Here is a 27313-nt window from a genome sequence, read left to right as displayed (position 1 = left end):
GTGCCTGAGTTTCTGCTGGTGAAGTTTCCTAGAACAAGCACAAAACTGTCTAAATCCTGACTAGAGCTGAATGAGTAATTGATATCTAATTGTTTTAATAAATATAGCTAAATTTCTACATAAAACAGTGTTTCAAAAGGATAAAACCAAATCATTTTGACTGTTTAAAAGAAAATCAATTTTTGGGCCGAAATTATTTGCTGAATTCTACCTGAATTTGTGAATAGTTTCAGTGGCCCCAAAATGCCTTTTTTTGTTGTTGCAAATTTACTATTTACTGTCTCCCCAGTGGGTTCTGATCCAGCAGGTTGTCTTGGAGTATGCCTACCAGATTGGACCGCACACAAAGACAGTTTGGGATAACCAGTTCAGGAGTTTTGGGGGCTGGCTGGCATGTGTGTGTCCTCCAGAATACCCAATAGCTATGGCACTGACCATGGCTGTGGAAGATGTGTTTTCAAATCCCCACTCTGTTTGATTTAGAGCAGGGACCTGAGCCCAGGTCTCTGACATCCCAAGTGAGTGCCCAAACCACCGGGGCGGGGGGTCACTCTCCATCTTTCCTGTTGAATATAAACAATTAAATATTCACTGGGATAGAGAGTCAGAAATTGACTCTATAGCCTAGTGGTTACCTGGGATATGGGAGACAAGTTCAAGTCCCTGCTCCAAGTCAGACAGAGCAGAGTTTTGAAAAGAGGCCCCTCACGTCACAGGTGAGTGGTCTGACCACTCACCTATTGCCTATCATGGGCTGGAAAGTCTCTCTCTCCCCTTTTGTTTTTTTTGAGAAAGGTGCTTCAGCCAGGTCAGCCCTAAGTCCAGGAGAAGGTTCGTGGCTGTGAATCCTGCGAGCAGACAGGCACCTCCCTCCAGACTGGAGTTTGGCACCTAACTACCTATGAGGGGCTGGGCTCAAGCCACACCCTCTTCTCAGCATTTCCTAATGACTGGCTTAGGTGGCTCCCCGCTCAGCTTGCCGGCTTCTGTGAATCCCATTGGTAGGCAGCTAACTCTCCCTATGGATTGTATATGGCACTTAACTTGGTTCTGAGGATTTCACTGGGTGGTGGGGTGCTGCTGACACACATGACCAGTTTATTAATGTGATCTAGATCAAAGCTCATTAACTAACCGTTAAAACACGTCCACAGCAGGCTAGTGCGGGGTAGATTCACACTCCAGCTCGCCGAGAACTAAATATTTGTGTAGACAAGCCCCAAGTGTTTAAAAAAGTGGTCCTAAGTGTCTATGTATTGTAATATGCAGTGTTGTAGCTGGTTGGTCCCAAGATCTGAGAGAGATAAGGTGGGTGAGATAATATCTTTTATTGGACCACCTTCTGTTGATGGAAGAGACAGATACAAGTTGTGTAGCTCGAAAGCTTGTCTCCATCAACAGAAGGTGGTCCAATAAAAGATATTATCTCACCCAGCTTGTCTCTCCGATGTACTGTAACAGTTTATTAGTCGTTTGGAACACATGAACAAATATATTTGATATTCACATAAAGCAAATTACCAAAGAAGTAGGCACAACGTTCCCAGAGGGATTTTCTTCCATCCTCCGACTGTTTATGAATAAGCTTGAGATTTCTAAGGCTTCATTATGTTGGTTTCGTAGCTGGAGATGTCTATACCCTAAAACAATATGTCATTGGGGCAGAGAAAACTTGTCAAGCATATTATGTTAAAGTGGAATACATGATTTATAAAGTTGAAAACTTGAGCATCTAAGATTTTGCTATGCCTGAACTATTAATGCACTGTAATGATTTGAATTTAAATTCCTTTTTGCACAACAGAAAGGGCATGATCCTATGAAGTGTGGCATACCTCAGGAGATTGAATACCCTTAACTCCCACTGAAGTCATTCTTTCTTTTGTGTACAAAATACATTCATTCATGAAAGCAAAAAAATAAATTAGAAGTATTAAACAGCATAAAAATATTTATTTTTATCCTGGGCAATGAACGTAATGGACCAGATCATCCAGTATGTTAAGACTACTCTGTATTACCACAGTGGCATAAGATAGCCCTGAGACCAACTTGACCACCCCTCTTGAGGATTTCCTGGTGTAGAGGAAATCCTAGGTGACAGTTACTGTAGCACCCCTACACTTTGTTCCCCACCTTTTCCAGCCATTGGTGCAGCGAGCATAGCCATGGAAAAGGGGGCATGGGTGGGACATCTTTCTGCCCTAGTTATCACAAGTTCCTGGAATGGCCTCTGGGGGCAAAGGGTAGCCAGCACAGCATAACTCGAGCACTGAAAATGCTCTAATTGACATCTGAGACAGATGGCCTCAGAACTAAATACATCCCACTAAGTGATGCTGAGCACTCTCAGTCATAATTCAGGATCTAGGCACTATGTACAAAGTTAGTGCAAATTGTATTTTACCTCTTTTTAGAGCCTTTAGTGGAATGATTCTTTGAGCGGTTATAGCTGAGCTGTTGTTTTCAACAACTGCAAATCTAAGAAAGACCAGATCCTCAAAGTGAACCCGGTAGAGAAACTGTTCATTCCACATGGGGTTGAGAGTATTGCGATGAATGGGTTTTGTGCGGAAATGGCAGCTATCCAAAGACATGCCAAGTACATCAACTTCAATGCATGGACTTCCTGTGCTGTTGCTAGGACAAACATTTTGTCCAGACACAATCTGAAGCAGAGGAGAACACAAAGTAACCAATTAGTGGGTTGGGTTTTTTTATGTTGCATTTTCAAGTTAAATAAAATTTATCATACTCCAAAGAACAATTTGTTAACATGCTGATCTAATTACAACCCTGATTCAGTATTCTGAATTGCCAAGATAGTAATTTCAGAAACAGAGCAGCTTAAAACAAATACAATTGCTAGTGTATCTTTCATTTGAAAAATAGAACATAGATCATGAATGTAACAATTCAAAGTATTTGAAGGTTAATCCAAAAAAAATGTACTTGTACTTGGAATCTAGATAATAAGGGTCAATTTTTCCTCTCAGTTATCAGAGTAACTCCACTGACTTCAATGGAGTTACTCTGATAAATGAGAGAATTTGACCCTAAATGCTCAGAATTAGGATACATTTGATTCCTGTTAATCTCATATAAATTTTCTCAAATATCTCCACAAAGGGACTAATTTAAAAACATCCAAATTTCTGACAGAACATCCTTTAAATAATATGTCCTCATTATATTATATTATTTTAAAAAAGATTTACTACTGATGTTTATAAAAGTCTTTTCAGTAAGGGAGAAATGAAGCCCTGAAAATACCTAAGCATATGTGTAACATTATTCAAGTGAGTAGTCCCAGTGTAATGTTTTCAGGATCAGGGCCTCACTAACTGACACTACGGTGGTGTCACTGAGTAGCTGGGCCCTGTGAGTAAACTAGGCACAGCTCCCCAGTGTCAGAGCAGGTAGGCTGAACTGAACTGATTAAAAGGAGGCAGGCTACACATGGGGCTATAAAGGCCTGTGACAGGACAGGAAAATGGGGGAGTTATTGGAACTTAAGAACATATGAATGGCGATAGTGGGTCAGACCAATGGTCCATCTTACCCAGTATCCTGTCTCTGACTGTGGCTGGTCCCACCATATTTCAGAGGGAATGAACAGAACAGAGCAATTCTTGAGTGGTCCATCCCCTGAGGTCATCCAGCTTCTGGCAGTCAGATGTTTAGGGACACTCAGAACATGGGGTTGCATCCCTGACTATTTTGACTAACAACCATAAGCCTCTATCATATTCTCCCTTAGTCATTTCATTTCTCAGCTGAACTGTCTCACTCTTTTTAATCTCTCCTCGTATGGAAGCTGTTCCATATCCTTAATAATTTTTGTTGCCTTTCTCTACTTTTTCTAATTTTAATTTTAATTAGGCAGTTAACTCACATGATTAACTCAAAAAAATTAATCATGATTAATCGCCGTTTTAATCGCACTGTTAAACAATAGAATACCAATTGAAATTTATTAAATATTTTGGATGTTTTTCTACATTTTCATATATATTGTATTCTGTGTTGTAATTGAAATCAAAGTGTATATTATTTTTTATTACAAATATTTGCACTGTAAAAATGATAAACAAAAGAAATAGTATTTTTCAATTCACCTCATACAAGTACTATAGTTCAATCTCTTTATCATGAAAGTGAAACTTACAAATGTAGATTTTTTGTTTGTTACAGAACTGAACTCACAAACAAAACTTCAGAGCCTACAAGTCCACTCAGTTCTACTTCTTGTTCAGCCAATCGCTAAGACAAACAAGTTTGTTAACATTTATAGGAGATAATGCTGCCCTCTTCTTATTTGCAATGTCACCAGAAAGTGAGAACAGATATTTGCATGGCACTTTTGTAACTGGCACTGCAAAGTATTTATGTGCCAGATATGCGAAACATTCGTATGCCCCTTCATGCTTTGGCCACCATTCCAGGACATGTTTCCATGCTGATGATGCTCGTTAAAAAAAACGCGTTAATTAAATTTGTGACTGAACTTCTTGGGGGGAGAATTGTATTTCCCCTGCTCTATTTTACCTGCATTCTGCCATATATTTCATGTTATAGCAGTTATAGTGATGACCTAGCATGTGTTGTTCATTTTAAGAACACTTTCACTGCAGATTTCACAAAACACAGAGAAGGTATCAATGTGAGATTTCTAAAGATAGCTACAGCACTCGACCCAAGGTTTAAAAATCTGAAGTGTCTTCCAAAATCTGAGGTGTGGAGCATGTTTTCAGAAGTCTTAAAAGAGCAACACTCCGATGGGGAAACTATAGAACCCGAACCACCAAAAAAGAAAAGCAACTTTCTGCTGGTGGCATCTGATTCAGCTAATGAAAATGAGCATGCGTTAGTCTGCACTGCTTTGGATTGTTATCGAGCAGAACCCATCATCAGCATGGACGCATGTCCCCTGGAATGGTGGTTGAAGCATGAAGGGACATGTGAATCTTTAGAGCATCTGGCACGTAAATATCTTGCGACGCTGGCTACAACAGTGCCAGGAGAACACCTGTTCTCACTTTCAGGTGACATTGTGAACAAGAAGTGGGCAGCATTATCTCCTCCAAATGTAAACAAACTTGTTTTTCTGAGCAACTGGCTGAACAAGAAGTAGGACTGAGTGGACTTGCAGGCTCTAAAATTTTATATTGTTTTATTTTTGAATGCAGTTTTTTTGTACATAATTCAAGTTCAACTTTCATGATAAAGAGATTGCACTACAGTACTTGTATTGGGTGAATTGAAAAATACTATTTCTTTTGTTTTTTACAGTGCAAATACTGGTAATCAAAAAGTAAATATAAAGTGAATACTGTACACTTTGTATTATGTGTTGTAATTGAAATCAATATATTTGAAAATGTAGAAAACATCCCAAAATAATTAAATAAATGGTATTCTATTATTGTTTAACACTGTGATTAATCGCACGAATAATTTTTTTAATTGCTTGGCAGCTCTAATTTTAATGTATCTTTTTTGAGATGGGGCCACCAGAACTGCATGCAGCATTCTAGATGTGGGCATACATAGTGGAATTATGATATATTTTGTCTTATTATCTATCCCTTTCCTAATGGTTTCTAACATTCTATTAGCTTTTTTGACTGCCACTGCACGTTGAGCAGATGTCAGACAACTATCCACGATGACCCAAAGATCTGTTTCTTGAATGGTATCAGACAATTTAGACCCCATCATTTTGTATGCATAGTTGGGATTATGTTTTCTAATGTATATTATTTTGCATTTATCAACACTGAATTTAATCTGCTATTTTGTTGCCCAGTTGCCTGTGCCTGGGTATAGGAACCATGGAGGAGTAGTGCCAACTCCTCTGTTGGGACCCTGGAGCCAGGGGCCAGGTGTCCAGGCAGATCAGCAGAGGGCTAGATGTGGGAGGGCAGGGAAGGGGAGACATGGAAAATTACAGTAAGGTCATAGGAGCAACATGAGAGAAATCAGTAGGGGAATCTGCTCAACATCCTACATCTCTATACACAAATGCAAGGAGTATGGGGAATAAACGGGAAGAACTAGAAGTATTAGTATATATGCTAAATTCTGATTTAATTGACCTGGTGGAATAAGTCTCATGACTTCAGTATTGGTATAGAGGGATATCGCTTGTTCGCTTGGCAGTCAGGATAAAAAGGGAGGAGGTGTTGCAATATACATAAAAAACCATATCCACTTGTTCTGAGGTCCAGAAGGAGGTGAGAGATAAACCACTTGAAAATCTATGGGTAAAGATAAAAGGGGAAAAATAGGGGAGATGTCATGGTAGTGTCCATTATAGACCACCAGATCAGGAACAGGAGGTTGTGATTGGGCGTGCAACCACATTGGCCTGGCAAGAGCTGGGTGGGCCCAGATGGGCCCAAGCTACTAATTAGGCTGCAAGGCAGGGAGCTAATGGAGGAGGAATGGGCTCATCTGGGCAGGAACAGGACGGGACCTGTAGAAAGGCAGGTAGCTGGCTAGAGAGGAGGGCTGCGGCTAGGGAAGGGCAGTCACTCCCTGGAAAGGGGGACAAGAGTAGTTGAGGCTGGAGGAAGGCAGGCTGCACCAACTCCCTGAGAGGAAGGAGTGGAGAAGTTGGCGAATCCAGGGTGAGGGGAGCCAGTTAAGTAGGAAAAAGCCCAGGGAAACAGCAGCAAGGTCAAAGGCAGTACAGGCACAGGCTGCATGTTATAGGGTCTCTGAGCTGGAACCCAGTGTAGAGAGTAGGCCTGGGTTCCCTTACCAGCTACAGGGTAGTTGTTCAGGGTGTAAGAGGTGCCCGCCGGACAGCTGGTCCAGAAAAACTGTGATTTCCCCGGAAAGGGAGGGACTTAGTGACCTGGTCGGAGGGTCAAGCCACGGACCAGGAGTGGCAGCACTGAGAGTGAGAGAGACCGCATACAGAGAAGATGATGGGTGGAGAGACCACTGAGGAGGGCACAGCATGAGACGGAGCTAATCCCCAGAGCGATCAGCAGGAGGTGCCACGAGTGGAGAGGGAACCCCGTCACAGAGGTGAACAAGGCATTTCTGGAACAAACAGATATATCCAAAACACAAGACCAAGTAGTAATGTGGGGCTAACTACCCAGACATTTGTTGGAAAAGTAATATGTCAAAACACAAAATTTCCAATAACAATAAGTTTTTGGACTGTATTAGGACAACTTTTTGTTTCAGAAAATGGAGGCAGTAACCAGGACGACAGCCATTTTGGACTTGATTCTGACCAATAGGGGAGGAACTGGTTGAGAATCTGAAGGTTGAAGGCAACTTGGGTGAAACGGATCATGAAATGATAAATTTTGTGATTCTAATGAAAGGAAGTAGTGAAAGCAGCAGAACAAGGACAATGGACTTCAAAAAAGCAGACTAAAACTCAGAAAACTGGTAGGTCCCAGGTCCCCTGGGAACTCATCTAAGGCAGCGGTACTCAAAATTTTTCTTTCTAAGGCCCCCCCAACATGCTATAAAAACTGCACAGTCCAGCTGTGCCACAACTGTTTTTCTGCATATAAAACTCAGGGCCAGTGTTAAGGGGTAGCAAGCCGGGCAAGTGCCCAGGGCTCCACACCACAGGGGGCACTGTGAAGCTAAGTTCCTCAGGCTTCGGCTTCAGCCCCAGGTGGTGGGGCTCAGGGCCCCGGGCTGCAGTCCTGCATGGTGGGGCTTTGGCTTTCTGCCTTGGGCCCTAGCGAGTCTAACACTGGGAGACCCCCTAAAACTTGCTTGCGGCCCTCTAGAGGGCCTCGGACCCCTAGTTGAGAACCACTGATCTAACGGATATAGGAGTTCAGAAGAGCTGGCAATTTCTCAAGGAGATAGTATTAAAAGCACAACTGCAAACCACCCCTATGTGAAAGAAAGGATAGGAAGAATAGTAAGAGGACAATATGGCTCCCTCAGGAGCTCTTCAATGACCTGAAAATCAAAAATGAATTCTACAAAAAGTGGAAAAATGTATAAATTGCTAAGGATGAGTACAAAAGAATAGCACAAGCATGCAGGGATAAAATCAGAAAGGCTAAGGCACAAAATAAGATACATTTAGCAAGGGATATAAAAGGCAATAAATACTGGTTAGTTCAATATATTAGGAGCAAGAGAAAGATTAAGGAAAGTGTATGTCCTCTACTTAGCAAGGAAGGAGAGCTAATAATAAATGACATCAAGAAGGCTGAAGGGTTAAATGCCTGTTTTGTTCAGTCTTCACTAAAACGGTGGTGATCAGATACTAAACACAATTAATATTAACAACAAGGGGGAAGAAATGCAAGCCAAAATAGGGAAAGAACACGTTAAAGATATTTAGATAAGTTAGATATATTCAAGGTGGCAAGGAAGAAATTCATCCTAGGGTACTTGAGGAACTAGCTGCAGCAATCCTGGAACCGTTAGTGATTATCTTTGAGAAACTCATGGAAGATGAGTGAGATCCCAGAGGACTGGAAAAGGGCAAACACAGTACTTATCTTTGAAAAGGGGAAGAAAGAGGACCCAGGGACTTATGGTGCAGTCAGCCTAACTTCAATACATGGAAAGATACTGTAACAAATTATTAAACAATCAATTTGTAAGCATTATCTAGAGGATAATAGGGTTATATGGAATAGCCAGCATGGATTTGTCAAGAAGAAAGCATGCCAAACCAACCTAATTTCCTTCTTTGACAGGAATATTGGCCTAGTGGATATATCTTGATTGTAGTATGGCTTTTGACAGAGTCCCACATGACAGTCTCATAAGCAAACTAGGGAAATGTGGTCTAGATGAAATGATTATAAGATGGGTGCACAGCTGGTTGAAAGACTGTATTCAGAGTAGTTATCAATGGTTCACTGTCAAACTGAGAGGGTGTATCTAGCAGGGTCCTCCAGGGGTCAGTCCTGGGTCTGGTACTATTCAATATTTTCATTAATGACTTAGTTAATGGAGTGAAGAGGATGCTTATAAAATTTGCAGATGACACCAAACAGGCAGGGGTTGGAAGCACTTTGGAGGCCAAGATTATAATTCAAAAAGACAGTGACAAATTGGAGAGCTGGTCTGAATTCAACAAGATGACATTCAGTAAAGACAAGCACAAAGTATCTCACTTAGGAAGGAAAAATCAAAGGCACAGCACCAACATGGGGAATAACTGGCTAGGAGGTAGCACTGCTGAGAAGGATCTGGGTGTTTTAGTGGATCACAAACTGAATAGCAGTCACTAACGTGATGCCGTTGTGAAAAAGGCTAATATTCTGGGGTGTGTTAACAGGAGTATAAGCCATAGGAGGTGATTATCCCACTCTCCTGGGCACTGGCGAGGCCTCAGCTGTAGTACTGTATCCAGGTCTGGGTGTCACACTTGAAGAAAGATGTGGAAAAATTGGAAATAGTCCAGAGAAGAGCAACAAAAATGATAAAAGGTTTAGAAAACTTGACCTATGCGGAAAGTTAAAAACCTGGGCATGTTTAATCTTGGGGAAAGAAGACTGAGGGGGTGACCTGATCACAGTCTTCAAATGTGTTAAGGGCTGTTATAAAGAAGACTGTGATCAATTGTTCTCCATGTCCACTGAAGGTAGGACAAGAAACAACAGGCTTCATCGGCAGCAAGGGAGATTTAGGTTAGATATTAGGAAAAACTTACTAACTATAAGAGTAGTTAAGTTCTGAAATAAGCTTCCAAGGGAGGCTATGGAATCCTCATCATTGGAAGTTTTTAAGAACAGGTTGGACAAACACCTTTCAGGGATGATCCAGGTTTACTTGGTCCTCCCTCAGCACTAGGGGCTGGACTTGCTGACTTCGATGCCCTTTTCAGCCCTACATTTCTATGATTCCATAATTGTCCTGGGGTTGCTGTTCCAAAAGAGTAACAGAGCAGGTTGAGTAAGGACTGGTTGAAAATGGAGCTGGCTGGGACTGGGAAGCTGCAAGAAGCACTATTACCAGAGACCCCTGGGAGGCAGAGCTACGCTGTATAAGGAGCTGAGGGAATTCAGTTGATGGGGAGGGACCCAGGAGAGAGAAGCTAGGGAGAGTTCCCTGTCCCTCTGAAGGGCCTCAAAGAAGGTCCAGTATTTGGGATTGTCTCTAGCCGGAAAGCATAGCTACAGGAGCAGGGCTACTTCCTACGGTGGGACCCTAGAGTGGAGAGGAACCCCAATCTAGGGTCTGTGAATACCAGGAAATGAGATACAAGCAGAAGGGCAGAAGGCTACTTTAAGTCGTATTTGGACTCCCAACAGTCAGTCACTATCCTGATGGGGGGAGGAGCACAGGAGGGCGGAGGACCTTTTTGTTTAGAGTTAAGCCCAGGTGGTGTGAAAAAACTGCTTTTCAGCTGAACCCTGGAATGGGACTGAATCCCAGAAGGGGAGCAGAACTGTTGTGTGACTTGGGCGAAGGGCTGAGCCACAGAAGACACAGTAAGAGAGTCCAGAGATTACACTGGTCATCAGAGCCGAGAAGGTGGCCACCAGAGGGGTGTGAGAGGTGCAGTCCCATGCATCGCCATGTCTCGATATGTAGAGGCACCCTATGGGTAAGCACTCATGTCAACAAGGGGAAACAATGAAAGCCTCTATAAACACAGTGCTGTCAATGCACAACCTAGAGAATTCCCTCCCCCCCCCCAGTAACTTCTTTTAGTTATACTGATCTTAGTTATTACAAGTCATTATTCTGTACCAAATGACTGGAGGCTAGCTAATGTGATGCCAATGTTTAAAAAGGGCTCCAGAGGTGATCCCAGCAATTACAGGCCGGTAAGCCTCACTTCAGTACCGGGCAAACTGTTTGAAACTATAGTAAAGAACAAACTTATCAGACACATAGATGAACATAATTTGTTGGGGAAGGGTCAACATGGTTTTTGTAAAGGGAAATCATGCCTCACCAATCTACTAGAATTCTTTGAGGGGGTCAACAAGCATGTGGACCAGGGGGATCCAGTGGATATAGTGTACTTAGATTTTCAGAAAGCCTTTGACAAGGTCCCCAGATAAGCTGTCATGGGATAAGGGGGAAGGTCCGCTCATGGATCGGTAACTAGTTAAAGGATAGGAAACAAAGGGAAGGAATAAATGGTCAGTTTTCAGAATGGGGAGAGGTAAATAGTGGTGTCCCCTAAGGGTCTGTACTGGGACCAGTCCTATTCAACGTATTCATAAATGATCTGGAAAAAGGGGTAAACAGTGAGGTGGCAAAATTTGCATATGATACAAAACTACTCAGGATAGTTAAGTCCCAGGCAGACTGCGAAGAGCTACAAAAGGATCTCACAAAACTGGGTGACTGGGCAACAAAATGGCAGATGAAATTCAAGGTTGATAAATGCAAAGAAATGCACATTGGAAAACATAATCCCAACTATACATATAAAATGATGGGGTCTAAATTATCTGTTACCAGTCAAGAAAGTGATCTTGGAGTCATTGTGGACAGTTCTCTGAAAACATCCACTCAATGTGCAGCGGCAGTCGAAAAAGAAAACAGAATGTTGAGAATCATTAAGAAAGGGACTGATAATAAGATAGAAAATATCATATTGCCTCTATATAAATCCATACGTGCAGATGTGGTTGCCCCGTCTCAAAAAGATGTATTGGAATTGGAAAAGGTTCAGAAAAGGGCAACAAAAATGATTAGGGGTATGGAACGGCTGCTGTATGTGGAGAGATAAGAAAACTGGATTTTTCAGCTTGGAAAAGAGACGACTAAGGGGGGATATGATTGACATCTATAAAATCATGACTGGTGTGAAGACAGTAAATAAGGAAGTGTTATTTACTTCTCATAACACAAGAACTGGGGTCACCAAATGAAATTAATAGGCTGAAGGTTTAAAACAAACAAAAGGAAGTATTTTTTCACAGAACGTACAGTAAGTCTGTGGAACTCTTTGCCAGAGCATGTTGTGAAGGCCAAGACTATAACAGGGTCCAAAAAAGAACTAGGTGAGTTCATGGAGGATAGGTCCATCAATGGCTATTAGCCAGGGTGGGCAAGGATGATGTCCTATTTGCCAGAAGCTGGGAATGGGCGACAGGGGATGGATCACTTGATGATTACCTGTTCTGTTCATTCCCTCTGGGGCACCTGGCATTGGCCACTGTCAGAAGACAGGCTACTGGGCTAGATGGACCTTTGATCTGACCCAGTATGGCCATTCTTATGTTATTATTATAGAATATAATAATATGTAGCAAGGTGGTCACCCTGCTCCAGCCCTGAAGGGTTAAAGCAGCCCTGGAGAGGGCTGTGGCTGGAGAAAAGCTAGGCTGATTGGGAAACCAGCCACAGCTGTAGCCAGTGGAATCAGGGCCCAGCTGGCCCTTTTAAGAGGGCGGTGGGCCAGAAGGACTGAGACATTCTCTCTCTAGCTGTCAGAGAGAGAAGGACCTGGCTGTCTGGGAAGCTGAGGAGGGTACCTAGGGTGGATCTGTGCCGGGGAAGGGCAGAGGGAGCTGGGGAGCTCCAGCCTAGCAAAGCCCCAGGCTGCAGGCCGAGTTAAGGGCCCACAAAAGGATACTAGGGCTGCAGAGGGGCAGCCCAGGAATAGGCAGAGGCAGCTGGTCCAACCCCCCTTGCCAATGATGAGTGGTTTACAGACTGCAGTCTGCCCCAAGGAGCGGGGGCTAAATGGAGACTGGCAGTAGCCACTGAGGCAAGGTGGGGTTAGGAGGTTGGGGGCTCCCCTGGGAGGGCAGACCCAGAGTGAGGGGGTACTGTGGTGGGCAGAACCCTGATGTAGAGGGGCACCGGGAGGGACGTGGGGGCCAGCGGCAGGCGAGACACTGGCCTGCAGAGGGTGCTCCGGGCTGGAAGAGCTAATTCCCAGGACGACCAGCAGGAGGCGCTGCGCCAGTGAGTCATCGCCCCATCACATAATATAAAAGTGTGATTGTAAAGTTGATGGGATCCTTTTAGGACTGAAGTTACACGACATCCAGTTTGAATATTTAGCTTTTAAAAATTTAAATATTAATATTTTTAATATTTAGCATTCCCTTCAAATGTACTTACTGTTAAAGAATATATAGCTGGCTCTATATTATACAGATCTCGGTCTAATGGAGAAAATTGCTGGTACATTGGACAGTTCTTGTCCCACAGAACAGGGGGTTTCAAAACACACCCACAGCCACCATTCGCCTCAAACATCGCTGCATTAAGATGCAGAGGGAGATCTGCAAAAGTAAAGTAATCACAACTGAAAAATAGTGAAGATTCAATAGAAAGACAGCAAAATGTGGGTTTTTTAAAAATTACTGTTAAAATTGAATTGACAGTATAAAACTAATATTAAATTTCTGGGGACAGCTTTAACTTACATATCCAAGTTGCCCAAATAGTTTATACTTTAAAAAAATAAGGATTTTCTAGTTTTACCCATTTTCTAGTTTTTGTTCTATTTAGGACTTGGCCACACCCACGAACAATACCTAGCAAGTTTCTTGAGATTTGCCCCAAAATCTAGGATGAAAAAAACGGATTGTGTAATTTGAAGACAGCTGAATGGAGCAACTTTTTGTGAAAACCCAAAAGGTAAGGGAGCATAAATAGGGATAGAATATAGCCCAAAGATCGTAACCAACACTGCATCAGTACCCAGACTTTGTTCCAGAGGAGTCACTTCTAGGATAAGGGAATTCAGTGCCTTTGTATTCTTAAAAAGTTATCATAAATGATATTATGGGTCTGGCAGTGTAAAAGTGCTGTATTCCAGCCAATTATGGTATATGTGGGTGCAGTGCTCTAGGGACTTCCATGTCATCAGTGAGGCAAAAGACCTACCAAATTAGGCACAGAATTCCAGTATTCTGGAAGCACTAATTCACATAGGGCTAGATTGCTTTTAGCCTTAACATAGTTGCACAAGGGAATAAAGCCAGGTAAAGCCCTCCGACACATCTCAAATGGCCACATGGAATTTTACCCAAATCATTTGTCTCCCTTCTGGTTACAGTGCAAGGTGTGATGTTCTCTGCAGCAAGCAAGTGGGTGAGGAAGGTTGGTTGACATAAATTACCTCCATGGGAACAAGAGGGGAGCACGGGATGAATTGTGCCTGTTAGAGTCACAATTTCTCCCAAGGCTATTTCTGGAGTGGTGCCCTTATGCAGCACTTCTTATGCAGGCTGTACTAATGGAAACAATCTGGTCCCTATTCTTTATGAGTTACCACCCAGGTATATATTCACTTAAAACTTCACATCTGCCACAATGTAGTTTACTGTATATCTTTTTCTTTTTGTAGTTGGTTTAAATCTTTTTCAAGTACAGTATCTTTGCCAAATAACCCAACATCTGTTTAATAAATCCACAAATACAGATGATGGTAAGGTAAAGAAATATTATGGTAAATACAGTTTCATAATTAAGGAAGCACTTCTTTTATAATATTTAAAATGTACATAAATATATATTACTAGAGGAATTATTCTACCCATACCATCAGTTTGATAGTTAACTGCCACAAGCTGTATTCCATGGAGCCAGAATATAAGGGGATGGGGGTTTGAAGAGTCAATGCGTGTGGCAGCAGGATATGTTCTCAATAGCTGACAGGTGGTATGCTCAATCAGTTTCTGAGAATACCGTCTGCACAGACGTTTGGCAGCATTCTCATTCAGTGAAGAGATATGATAACATTTAGGTGTCCTTATGATAGCACTGAGAGAAGTTGTAGGGTTGAAAGGAGGAGAACAAAGTTCTTCCCAGGTTTGCCGGGCACCCTCCAAAGGACCTGGAAAATAAACATCTCAAATTATAGCTGCAGATACTCAGACCTCAAGCATCAGTTTTTTCCTGTGAAGTATATTTATGTATTTTGGATTGGGTAAAAATAAATGATCTCTAGAAACCACACTGTTCACATAGGCATCACGTTTCTTTCTTCATATGCAGTAAGAGCAATTAGTGAGAGACTGACTACATAATGGTTAAATACTAATTGATACTGTAACTAGACATGTATTAATAGATATTTCCATAAATAAATATTTGAATATCATTCCCTTGAATTAAATGAGTATATATTTAATATGGTATTTAATGTGTGAGAATATCTTAACAATTTGAAATGAGTCTTGACTTTTAATTCATTGCTGGAAACCTTTATAATATTGCTAGTATGCTGCTTGGAATACAGAGATTGTTTAAATGGAAAGCATATAAAATTTCTTTAAGACTACTATGTAACTTTCAAACTTAACTATACAGCCTGCAGTAAAAGATGGACAGCCAAATTCTCTGCTGATTTATATCCCTTGCAGCCCCACTGAAGTTTGCACAAAGACTAAGTGCAGGATTTTGCCCAAAGACTATGGCGAAGCTTTTCAAGACATAAAATGGCAGTTAGTTGTTTAACTGTCATTTGCACCTGTGAAAATCTCCTCCCGTATCTTTTAAGATATAAACTTAATCCTAAGATTCATGTTCAAGCTATAAGATGCAAATATTTTAGTTGTAAATCAATCATTCTCATCAGTAATTTTTAACTGACTGACTTTATGCCTCCAGCATATTAATCCTATACTAATATTCCATACTTTACAGTTGATTCTTTATAAAGAAGTTATTGTAATAGCTGCACTGTTAATGAAAAGTGATTCCAAAATTCAAGAGCAGCATGCACACAGTAAATTGTTTGATCTTTAACAACTTGATCTGGTGTATGTGTTGGACTACAGAGTCACTCCACGTGATTGGTGAAAGAAGATCCTGACTTTACCTTTTCCAGATGCTTTGGCAAGTGTTGCTGGCTCCCCAGGGCTTAGTCTGCCCGGATTGTTGCCAAAAATGGACTTCCTGCTTTTTCTTTCCTTTCCTCTGCTAGAGCCAGATGGGTTTAGCGTTGACAGGCCTGTTCCCATAAAAGTAAAATAAATAAGCCAAAAAACATGACCAAGAGGGCATGACATTTTCCATCATTTTCCACGTTATTCTTTGAGGCACTAATACTAAAGTAGCACACAGGACAACTAGCATATTATTCCCAGTAACTGAGTCTAACTATATTTACAATCATCAACACAGGAAAAAAAAATCTTTGTGACATAACTGTTGCCTGAGATTTATTTTTGGCTGGAGAGCAGGAAGTGATTTAAGTTACAGAATAGTCCCAATGACTCTTGTCGGAGAATAACAGAGTTCTCACTTTTTGTTTGGGTACAGCAAGTCAGATACTTTATTTTCTCAAGCAATTGCGTAGAGGGAGAGAGCTAAACAGGTCTCTCAACTGGTAAACAATTACAGCAAGCATTTATACCTTTTGTTACAGACAATAATGAGCAACAGCTGCATTTTGTTTATACATAGGTCATTCTGATATCTTGTTTTGCTCACTAATGTAGACTCTTAGTCTACATTCCATATTATCTACACATTATCTACACAAGGTTGCAACAACTTCTCACACAGTTCTTTCCCACTCGCCTCATACATTCCTCGCTTCTACAAATCTCGCGTTATTAGGGTTACAGTTAGCCTGACTCTTGCTAACGAACTGTCATACATTGCATCCCCTTCCTGTCAGTTCTTTCTCTGCTTCCACAACCCCCCCTTTTGTACTACTAGTACAACAAACATTTTCAAATCTCTATTTGCATTAAGTCTTGGAATTCAGATTCTACTTCAGATGCTTCAACCTTAGGGGTTTTGATTGGATGTAATGACAATGCATGATAAGCATGGACATGAAAGGTATTACTATTCTTACGTCCTTTACAACAACAACAACATACTCCTACACTAGCTAACAACAACACAAGCAATAACATTCCCATAGCGATAATATGATGGGGTTGTTGTACAGTCTTAGTCATAAAACACAATACATCATACTTAGTACATAAGGTGGACACTCTATAAGCTGTATGAAAGGCATACTTTTCAACTTGATATATATTTTGAAGCATGTGAATTTGTCCTTGTACTTCGGAGATTTTCTGAACCTCTGGTAACAGTGAAAGCAAATTTTGAAATCCATCTGGTACTAAACTAGTCCAATTAAAGGGTATCTGGAACCTAAGGGCTACTTGCAAAACTCTATCTGCAGGCCAGTAGATAATATGATTGCCTGCAGTGGTAGTGAGATTAAAATGTTGTCGTGCAATGTGGTGGCATTAATATACACACAGCTATGGAAAAGTAAATGTCCTGTCAGGGTAGTTCCTTGTCCCCTACACTCCCAGCAAACATAATCATGAACAGTGACAACTTCTCCTGGCTTCAGTTTACGTATACACTGAAGCTGTGGGGGTTCTAACGGCCAAAATGTCCATTGACGCCCTAACCCCATCCAAATGTCAGGTGTAATCCCAGGAGCACTGACTAAAAATCGATTGGGCATATCAGGAGGTCTAATTTCCCAGATGTCTCGGTGACTTACCCAATCCCACATGCATCCTCCCCATGGACCCGGCAGGATTCGGTATGTGGGAGCCCACACCCCCCCAACCGGTCCATATGCTTGGAAGGAGCACTGAAAACGTCTGCACTTCCACCCAGAAAGTCTCCAAGTATGTCTCCATGGCCACAGATCAGATGGTACTCCTGATGTGTCTGTAAGGGCAGTGGGCCAACCCTGATGCTCTAGATCATTCCAAATGGCCATTAGCTGGTCATTCAGGAAATCCTGAATTTCTGAACATGCTAGATCCCACTGCAATGCCTTCCCAGCCTCAGTGATATTCAAAACAAATTCTACACCGAACAGTCACAGTAAACTCAGACCTAAAAACTAATGCTACCCATCACATATCCAACTAGTTTTTCAGGTAAATCAAAACATACAAGTATAGCATATCATGGTACTGACACACTGTAGGCAATGACACTATGTGTTCAAATGAACCTGGCAAAAATGACTACATTTGCTGTAAGGACAATCCCAAAGAATCGTTGGGTAATATACGTTGATCCATAAGTCTTTTCCAGTCCATCTTATATTATATTAAAACTAGTATTTATAACTCATATTTCAACCATGGAAAATATTTGTAAGTGTGGAAAATCTTTTAATCACTTAATGATTGTGACTGTTTTGAGATACTCAGATGAAAAGCACTATAATAAATATTATTATTCCATATACATATATTCAAAACAAAACAATCATTAAGGACATGGTCTAAAGTTCACTGAAATCAGTGGATTCCATTTCCACTGATTTAAATTCCTTTCCATTGATTTCAGTGGGTTTTGATCAGATCTAACTGAAATACAAAGTAAAAATACATCAAGGAGTTCTTTTGACATCCGCTCAACACACGAAAGCCATGTGAAGAATGCTATTGGAACTCCACGACATATTTGTAACTTACATTTTTCTTAATTTTTCATTAAAAATTGAAAAAAAATATTGCACCAAAAAATGTAAATTGAAAACTTAAGTTACAATAGAAGAAAATACTGAATTTACATTGCAAATTAACATTTTAACTACTAATTTGAAGCTTAGTAGAAGTTGGATTCTGCCCCACTGAACTCAACCTATTGCAGTTTAGCAGTGAGGTCTCAATCCTTCAAACGCTTTTGCATACTGAATGAAGTTAAGCACATGATTTCAATGGAGCCACTCGTGGCTTCCAAGGTCCACAGCTCTGGGGCAGCCCCTCCAGGCCAGGGCTTCCAGCTTCCTGACAGAGCTGGGAGCCTGAGTTCCTCTGTTTGGCTCCCAGCTCCCCAGCAGGGAGACTGGGAAACATGAGAACTTCAGCTTGACCCAGGAAATCCTGGAAGTGCCCAGTGTTTTCAGATTTCCAGGCTAGCTGGCTCCCTGTGCTGCCTGCTTGGGAGTTGGGCTTCATGGGGAGCCACCTGGCCCCAAAGGCTAGAAGTCCTGGGTCCCCTGGCCTGGGACAGTTCAGGTTGGGGCTGCCCAGGAACCACAGACCATGGGACTCCAAGGGCTGTTCACTGGCAGCAATGAAACTGACAAGAATGTCAGTTTCACTCAGCAGCTGCAGCAGTCCCAGGGATCATTCCTTGTTTAGGAAACGCCATGTTTTGGTGTTTAAAAAAAATTTTTTTTTTTTTTTTTAAGATGTCCAGTTTGCAGGAGATTTCAAAATATCAAAAATTTCCCACAAACTGGGACTCTCTAGTTTTGGCCAGTTCTACCCACGATTAACAAAGGGACACAATGAAGGAAATAAAGATAATATTTTTGTAAAAGGAAGGTGCTATAACAACAAGTACTTCAACTCTAATATCCTGTGTGTTGGCTAGTACCACTGGGAGAATGATCTGTGTTAAACATAGCTGCCTATATTAGAATAATAATCAGTTGCAAAATAAAACTTCAGATTATTTAGGAAGAAGATGGAGCAACTGATAACTCATAGCAGACTTCTGGCCTTTCAACATGTATTTGGCCAGATCCTGGACCTTGATATAGCTCATTTGCACTGCTCCAGCAGTACAAAGTATCTGTAAAACTGGGGTGACTTGTTACATGGTTAATTTCCAGGTGGTGTAGAGGCTGCATAGCCAGCCCTATGCCACCTCATCTGCTTCCCTGACATACGGGGAATGGCCAGAGCACTGATGGCCCGAATGGTCCTTTGGTGGCCATCTGTGGCCAGGAGCAAACTAGAGCAGTGCTAAAGCTGCTCTAAGTTGTGCCTGGGGCCAGCCCAGTCCATGGCCAAGAGCATAAAAGGTGGTACAAAATGGATGTCACCTGGACCCTAGAACTGGGCCCACTGGTGAGTTAATTTTTTCTGGTGTTGGGTCCTTTCCACATTGGAGGATTAAGTAAAGTCTCAAAGGAGGAAAACTTTTGGCAATCAAGCCTTATGTTTCAAGACCTTGTTGTGGAGACAGTCACTGAGGAAACAGACTAACCTGTTACCTAAATTATCTGAAGGCAAAGCAAAACACTAGTGTAAGTTGAGCCCTAGCCACATGTGATGGCTCAGGGGCAAACTGCATCTGTGATCTGTCCCCTAGTCTCTACTTCAGGCACCTTTTCCAAGTGACAGGGCCTCTACCTGCTGCACTCTTCCCACAGTGGCACTCTTTGGATTGGATCAATAGTCAACAACACTCCTTATTCCCACTCTGCTGTCATAGTTACAGGGCCCCTTGAGTGCACCTCTCAGGTGACAGGTTTCTCTGCCTTTCCCTCTCTCTCGGTGGAACTCCATGGCTTTATCACTCCTAGACTGGATCCCTGGGTGGCAACTCCCTGATTCCAACTGTGTTAAGATGACAGACACAGCTGTTATTGGTCCCTGCAAGACACTTCTCTCTGGAAGCCTGTGACCACTGGCTGATTAAGGTGACTCAGCACAGCTCCTTCCAAAGAGACATACTGTCCATTCACAGAATGTTACATAGCAAACAGAGGAAAAGGTTAAAACCACAAAAGGTCTGCCTGCCTGGGTCCTGTCTATAGTTCATCACCTCTCTCAAAGCATAAGTGAACCCAACTGCCACCGACACATCCCACAGAGCCCTGCTGCATGCTCTGCCTATCTCAGTCTCTCTTGCAGAGTCTCTCCCTTAGCATCTACAAACAACTCATTCTCCCTTTCTCTCTAGGCAGGGATTTTTCAGTGGAGCATTGTTCTTTTGATCTTAAACTCTGGCCGTGGCAAAACAGCAGCATAACATTCGGGTGGCACCTAGGAAGAGCATCTTCCTCATTTGGTAGCTCTGCCATTGCCCCCTGGAAGTTGTTTATCCAAAGCTTAGCTGTGACCATGGTGTTGTTTCCTGGCTTTTCCTAACGACCCCTTTTAATTCAACTCCATGTAGTCAGACAGGTAAAACGAGCAGGTAAAATGAGGTAACATTCATAATATTCATAGACATAATACAGACATTCTTGTTCTCCACACCATAAACAAATCAGAACAGATAACATGCTTTCATGAATTAGAGGAGGGTACTATAATAAGTGCCAATCGACATGAGCTTATGGAAAATATATGTTATCAAACTCACGATCTCTTTTTTTGATGAGATTACAAATTGGGTTGATAAAGGTAACAGTGCTGATGTAATATACTTAGACTTCTGTAAGGCATTTGAGTTGGCACCACACAACATTTTGATTAAGAAACTAGATCAATACAAGTTCAACATGGCACACATTAAATGGATTAAAAACTGACTAACTGATAGATCTCAAAATGGAATTGTAATTGGGGAATCATCGTCAACTGGTAACATTTCCAGTGGGGTCTCACAGGAATCAATTCTTGGCCCTATCCTGTTTAACATTTTTATCAATGAGAAGGAAGAAAACATGTTTGTTTTAGGATGTGTAAACAGGGGAATATCCAGTAAAAGTAGGGAGGTTATATTACCGCTCTATTTGGCTTTGATGCAACCAATACTGGAATACTGTTTCCAGTTCTGGTCATCAGAGCTGATTGCTCCAAAACTATAGTTACTATCTGTTCCTTGAGAGTACAGGTTGTTGACCAGGGCACTGCATCAGGCAGTGTTCAAGTGTTAGCCTAGATCTTCACTTTCACATTTGGAGTAATTCCCCTAGCTTTCACTTGGTCATATGGTCACCAGGTCTGGTGTCCACAATTCAAGAAGGATGTTGATAAATTGGAGATGGGTCAGGGAAGAGCTACAAAAATGATTAAAGAATTAAAAACATGCCTTATAGTGAAAGACTCAAGGAGCTCAATCTATGTAGTTTAATGAACAGAAGGTTAAGGGATGACTTGATCACAATTTAGAAATACCTACAGAACAGAAACTTGATAATAAAGGGCTCTTCCGCCTATCAGACAAAGGAACAACATGGCTGGAAGTTGATGCTGGACAAATTCAGACTAGAAATAAGTTGCAATTTTTTAACAGAGAGTGTAATTAACCAAAATTACCTAAGGGTTGGAACAATTTCCTAAGGGTTGTTGTGGATTCTCCTTCGCTGAAAATGTTATAATCAAAATTGGACTTTTTTCTAAAAGATAAACTCTAGTTTAAACAAGAAATAATTCAAGGAAATCCTCTGGCCTGTGTTATACAGGAGGTCAGAAGAGAGATGATCACAGTGGTCCCTTCTGGCCTTATGATCTAAGATTGGCTTCCTCAGAAAGAGCCAAATCATAAGTGCAAAACACAAAACAAGTAAAAGGGGCCAGAGGAAAGAAATCTTCTCTTTAGACTATATAGCAACAGCAGAGCCACCTTGCAGCCACTCCTGCTACTTCAGGACTACATTACCCCCACCCTTTCCCAACTTTTGCGTCCATTCCCCTCTCCGGAAGAAACTAGTCAGTAGATCCACATAATTATGGATCCACCAGCCTTGTCCCCTGCTCCAACCCCAATATCCTCTAAGGCCTGTGAAGTGTTTCCAGCTTTCTTTCCCCTTGCTGCACAGTGGAATCACATCAGTTGCACAGTGGTCAGGGACTCTATGTCCACTAAGAGAAGGGCAGGATTTTTCCCAAAGGAGGGGGCATATAAACGTTAACTTGGGAAAATAGTCTTTATAGGTTCTAGCTATGCCTATAAAAGTGTCCTCCCTGTGAAAGAAACTGATTTTCTTATTTGTTCTAATTAAGTTTTGAATTAAAACAAAGGAGAAATTTAATTATGGCAAGCGAGTATTTATTTTCTAATTGAATTTTAGGAACATTTTAGAAAGTCAGGAATTTGTGTATTAAAATGTTTTGAGTAATTGAAACTGTATGAAAGATGGAAAATACTACTCTTTGCTCAGAAGAGAATAATGTTTGACTTGAAAGACAACTGGAATTACTTCACTGCAGATTATATTAAGGGGACACCTAAATTAAAAATCACCAATCTTATTTTTTAACTTGCCGTTGTTACAAGTTACACCTAACATTCATAAAGAGATTAGAGAAATGTTTTTCTCTAATTTTTCAATTTGTTTCCCTTGACTTTGTGTAAATTAATTTCAGATTATATTTCTTTTTGTATTAAATCCTAATGTGCAATAGTTGCCAATATTTCTGTAGAGAACTGTTCTACTAAAGAAGATGAATTCTCATTTCAACAAACTATCAATAATGAACAGTAAATTAGCAATTTAAAACACGAGTTAGTATACAGAATGTACAGTATATTAGCCAAAATACGCTCATCCTCAGTGTTCTGTTCTGAGCAAATAAAAACAAGTAATCTCAATTTCAGTTCCTCCACCTCCTACTGTTTTCCAATCCCTATCTCTCCACCACTACAGAATGAAGCCCTTCCTACATCTCTATCCTCCTGCGGATCGCTGCTACATGCCTATAATGGGTCATTTTCTTCCTGCCACCCATCCACCTTACCTGGGCTGCAGGCCTGCTCTCCAGATGTTGTCTACGCCTGGTTCCATGCCAGTTTCCCTTTTAGCCTCATCCCCAATATGACCTCTCTCTCTCTCCATTCCTCAGCTGGTGTCTAGCCCAATTACTGGGTCACCGGGGATGTAGATAATAATGTCAGGGGTGCAGGTGAGAGGGAAGGCTTCTGGCAGTGGTGAGACAAGCTAAGTTGGAACTTATTCTTAAAGAGTTCTGACCTGCTCTGCCTCCCAGAGGCTGGAAATTCTTCTTCAGACCTGGCACAGCAGCTCCTTAGGTGAAATTCCAATGAAAATCCTTATGAAATAGCTTGTTCTTAGTTATCATTCAGATAGGAATTAGCCAGTTTACTACAGTTTAAAGATTGGAGTGCTTTTTTCCTCCATGACAAACGCAGCACATAGAATCATCAGCCATCATACAGAATCCATAACCACAAAAAGGCATGTTCCCCACATATTACAGTTTGAATTCTGCAGTTACAATTAGATCACTGTAATGTTCCAAATATTTAGAAAATGTAAAGCAATAAAGCATACTTACCAGGGAATTTCACAGCTTGGCAATAGATGACAAGATCTGAGAGCTCTGGTGCTATCTGTCTACTTTCCTTCTTATTTTGTGGAAGATAAAATTCTTCACCCAGTTCCATGTCATAAACCTAAGTGACAATTCAAGTGATGTATATACAAAAGGTTTGAAAATGAAAGCATTCTAGCATACCTCATATACACCCTCGATGTGGCTTTATCACATTCAGCACACATGATTCTGTATCCTCACATAATGGATTTATGCATGCATCTATTTTTCCCATTCATTACCATATATTAGTATCATTTGTATTGCAGTAGTACTCAAAATACACCTAGATAACTTTAAAAATCCAGCCCTAAGTTACTTCTGACTAATAGCAGGAGTGAGATCTCAGCAACTCATTTGCATTCAACAAGATGCTATTCAGTGAAGACAAGTGCAAAGTACTACACTTAGGAAGGAAATACCAAATACACAACTACAAAATGGGGGATAAATGGCTAGCTGCTGGTGCTGCTGAAAAGGATGTGGTGGTTATACTGGATCAAAAACCGAATAGGAGTCACTGTGATGCACTTGCGAAAAAGGCTAACATTCTGGGTTGTATTAACAGCAGCGTCCTATGTAAGACATGGGAGGTGATTATCCCACTCTACTCGGCACTGGTGAAGCCTAAGCTGGAATATTGTGTTCAATTCTGGGTGCCAGACTTCAGGAAAGATGTGGACAAATTGGAGAGAGTTCAGAGAAGAGCAACAAAAATGACAAAGGGTTTAGAAAACCTGACCTATGAGGAAAGGTTAAAAAAATGGGCATATATAGTCTTGAGAAAAGAAAACTCAAGGGGGACCTGATAACAGTGTTCAAATATGTTAAGGGCTGTTATAAAGAGCATTGTGATCAATTGTTCTCCATGTCTAATGAAGGTAGGCCAAGAGGAATTAATATGTAGCAAGGGAGATTTAGGTTAGATATTAGGAAAAACTTTCTAACTATAAGGGTAGTTAAGCTCTGGAATAGGCTTCCAGTGGAGGTTGTAGAGTCTCCATCATTGGAGGTCTTTAAGAAAAGGTTAGAGAAACTACCTTAGCACTGGGGGCTGGACTTGATAATTTCTCAAGATCCCTTCCAGCACTACATTTCTATGATTCTGACGACGATGTCTTAAGCCCATGTCTCCTCAAATACACTCATTCTCCACCCACACCCTCCATGTCATTCTCTACACTATTTTTTTTATCCTGCACTCTTGAAAGCAGGAAACCAAGCATATGGAGGGCTTGAGACTTACTACCAGTCAGTATGAGGGTTCATACCTAGACCAGATATCCCAAAGAATGCAACACCTGATCTGGTAATTTATTTAAGTGACCAAATAAATGGGAGTTCAGCTCGTGAAAATATGGCACTAGTACTTTACCTTACTTGTGCCCCCATGTAGCCTCTGATTACACTTGTGGAGTGCACAGGGTCGGCTCCAGGCACCAGCTAAAGAAGCAGGTGCTTGGGGCGGCCAATACCAAGGGGCGGCACTCCGGCCGCTACTGGGGCGGCACGTCCGGGTCTTTGGCGGCAATTCTGCGGCGGGTCCCTCACTCCTTCTCGGAACGAAGGACTTGCCACTGAATTGCCGCTGAAGAGTGGAGCGGTGTGATCGTGCTGCCGCGGCTTTTTTTTTTTTTTTTTTTGACGCTTGGGGCGGCGGAAAACCTGGAGCCAGCCCTGGGAGTGCAGCAGCCTTGCAATCCCTGCTCAACACGACAAAGAATAACAGTATTCCTTTATATATTAAGGAATCACCAGTCAAGACCCTGAAGGGAGGCTTTCCATCCTACACTTTATTTTTAACCCCTTTTTATACATGTTAATCCATAGATAGGGAGCTTCATTCAGTGTAAAGCAGAGGTGTGTGATACTTTCTGTTCATAAAGACAAAATGACTTTAAAAACCAGTTTCTCATTTTACTTTTTGTAAATTTTACTAAAAGCAAAATGCAATTCTGCCAGTTAACTGAAAAAGTTGTACCACATAATATGTGCATAGTTGAGAGGAGGGGAAGGTTGATGTTCAAGTTGAACTTCCAGCAATAATCTGGTAGATGAGACTCCCTGTGTGCATGGGAATAGCTCACATTAACAATGGCTGAATGTATGATAATCATTAAGGAGAGACCTACACTATCTGTTACAATCTGAATCTCATCAACCAACAGCTGTGAGACTTTGTCACAACTGGAAAAAACCTGAGAGAGAAAGACAGTACAACAGCTGGAAGAAAATTCCATAGAAGGTCATCTTTAAATGAGCGAAAAATTATTTCAAATTCATATATTTTTGTTTTGTTTTGTTTGTTTGTTTATTTGAAATACTAGTGCAGATATTTTTTCACATGCTCTTGATGGAAAACAAGAAGGGTGGGAAACTGCGGGATAGAATACAGCTGCCGGGGACAGTGAATACGCAAGGAGAGATGTCTGGAGATTTTAGCAAAATCGCACAAAAAGAAAATGGGTCAAAGGGGCTGTTAAAAATGGGATGAACCAGCTGAAATAGTGAGAAAAAATACATGCAATCTTATGAATAAAATTCATTTTTGCTTGTAAAAGAAGACAAGGCACATATACATGCATCAGCACCATTTTTCTTCTAGTAAGCACCCATGGGGTTGCTTTGAGGTAAAGGGAGTCAGTTTTAATCACCTATCTGAGGCATTGTTTTACAAAGAGTATTGTCACATAAGCAAGCAAAATGGTAGAAGTTGGATTGTTAATGTGACAAATTAATGCAGAAATTGACATTTCTTATGTTGAGCCAGTTTATATGCAGCCAATATACTGGTGTACTTTTTTTTAACTGACTTGAAGTTTTGTAATTTTGTCAGGTTTGTTTCCCAGTGTTTATTTTTTAAAATCAATTTTTGAAAAAAGTTATTAATTGGTGTTGTTTTCACTTTAGATTGAAAGAGAAAGATGCACATAGAAATTCATGATATTCAATACCTTGCAGGAATATACTAAGTGTGGATTTCTCTATGTATCTCATAATATTAATATATGTATAAAATACATTATGATCTAAGAATTACTGATTAACAACACAAAACTCACATAAACCTGGATCATTAATAAAAAAGATTGCGCAGATCTGTTCTAAATAAATGTATATTATCTTGATTTAAAACAGTATAAGATATACCTTTCAGGAAAAAGTCTAAAAGAGATTTTTCTTTTAAACTCTACTACGAAAACTATCATTTTAAATAACTATAGTGATAAATGTATTGGTTTTCTTAAATGCATTGTGGACAGTGGGCCATATTTTGTCTTTGTTCTGTGCACAGAGCTCCCATTGAACTAAATGGAAACAGTAAAGATGGAGACAGTATACAGTGCACCCAAGCCTGGAAAAATTTTCTGATGAGCCCAGCATTTTGCATATATCATGAGGAGTGTGTGTCAAAAATGAGTTCA

The 27313-nt window shown here is 41.1% G+C and overlaps 1 protein-coding gene across 1 annotated transcript in view; it reads right to left on the bottom strand.

Annotated features, from left to right (window-relative positions):
- PLCE1 (phospholipase C epsilon 1) overlaps positions 1-27313 on the bottom strand; it is a 292755-nt gene that overhangs the window by 14554 nt on the left and 250888 nt on the right. Inside the window, exons 26-31 of the mRNA XM_026650913.2 lie at positions 23850-23967; positions 15749-15880; positions 14468-14761; positions 13039-13202; positions 2408-2669; positions 1522-1640 (exon numbers count right to left, since the gene is read on the bottom strand). Coding sequence (XP_026506698.1) covers positions 1522-1640; positions 2408-2669; positions 13039-13202; positions 14468-14761; positions 15749-15880; positions 23850-23967 — 1089 coding nt within the window. The remainder of the gene's footprint in view (positions 1-1521; positions 1641-2407; positions 2670-13038; positions 13203-14467; positions 14762-15748; positions 15881-23849; positions 23968-27313) is intronic.

This window comes from Terrapene carolina, unplaced genomic scaffold (genome assembly GCF_002925995.2).
Source record: "Terrapene carolina triunguis isolate 2854851 unplaced genomic scaffold, T_m_triunguis-2.0 Scaffold95, whole genome shotgun sequence".
In the NCBI taxonomy this organism is placed as follows: domain Eukaryota; kingdom Metazoa; phylum Chordata; order Testudines; family Emydidae; genus Terrapene; species Terrapene triunguis.
The sequence above is the reverse complement of the archived record's forward strand: the minus strand, read 5'-3'. Positions and strand labels throughout refer to the sequence as shown.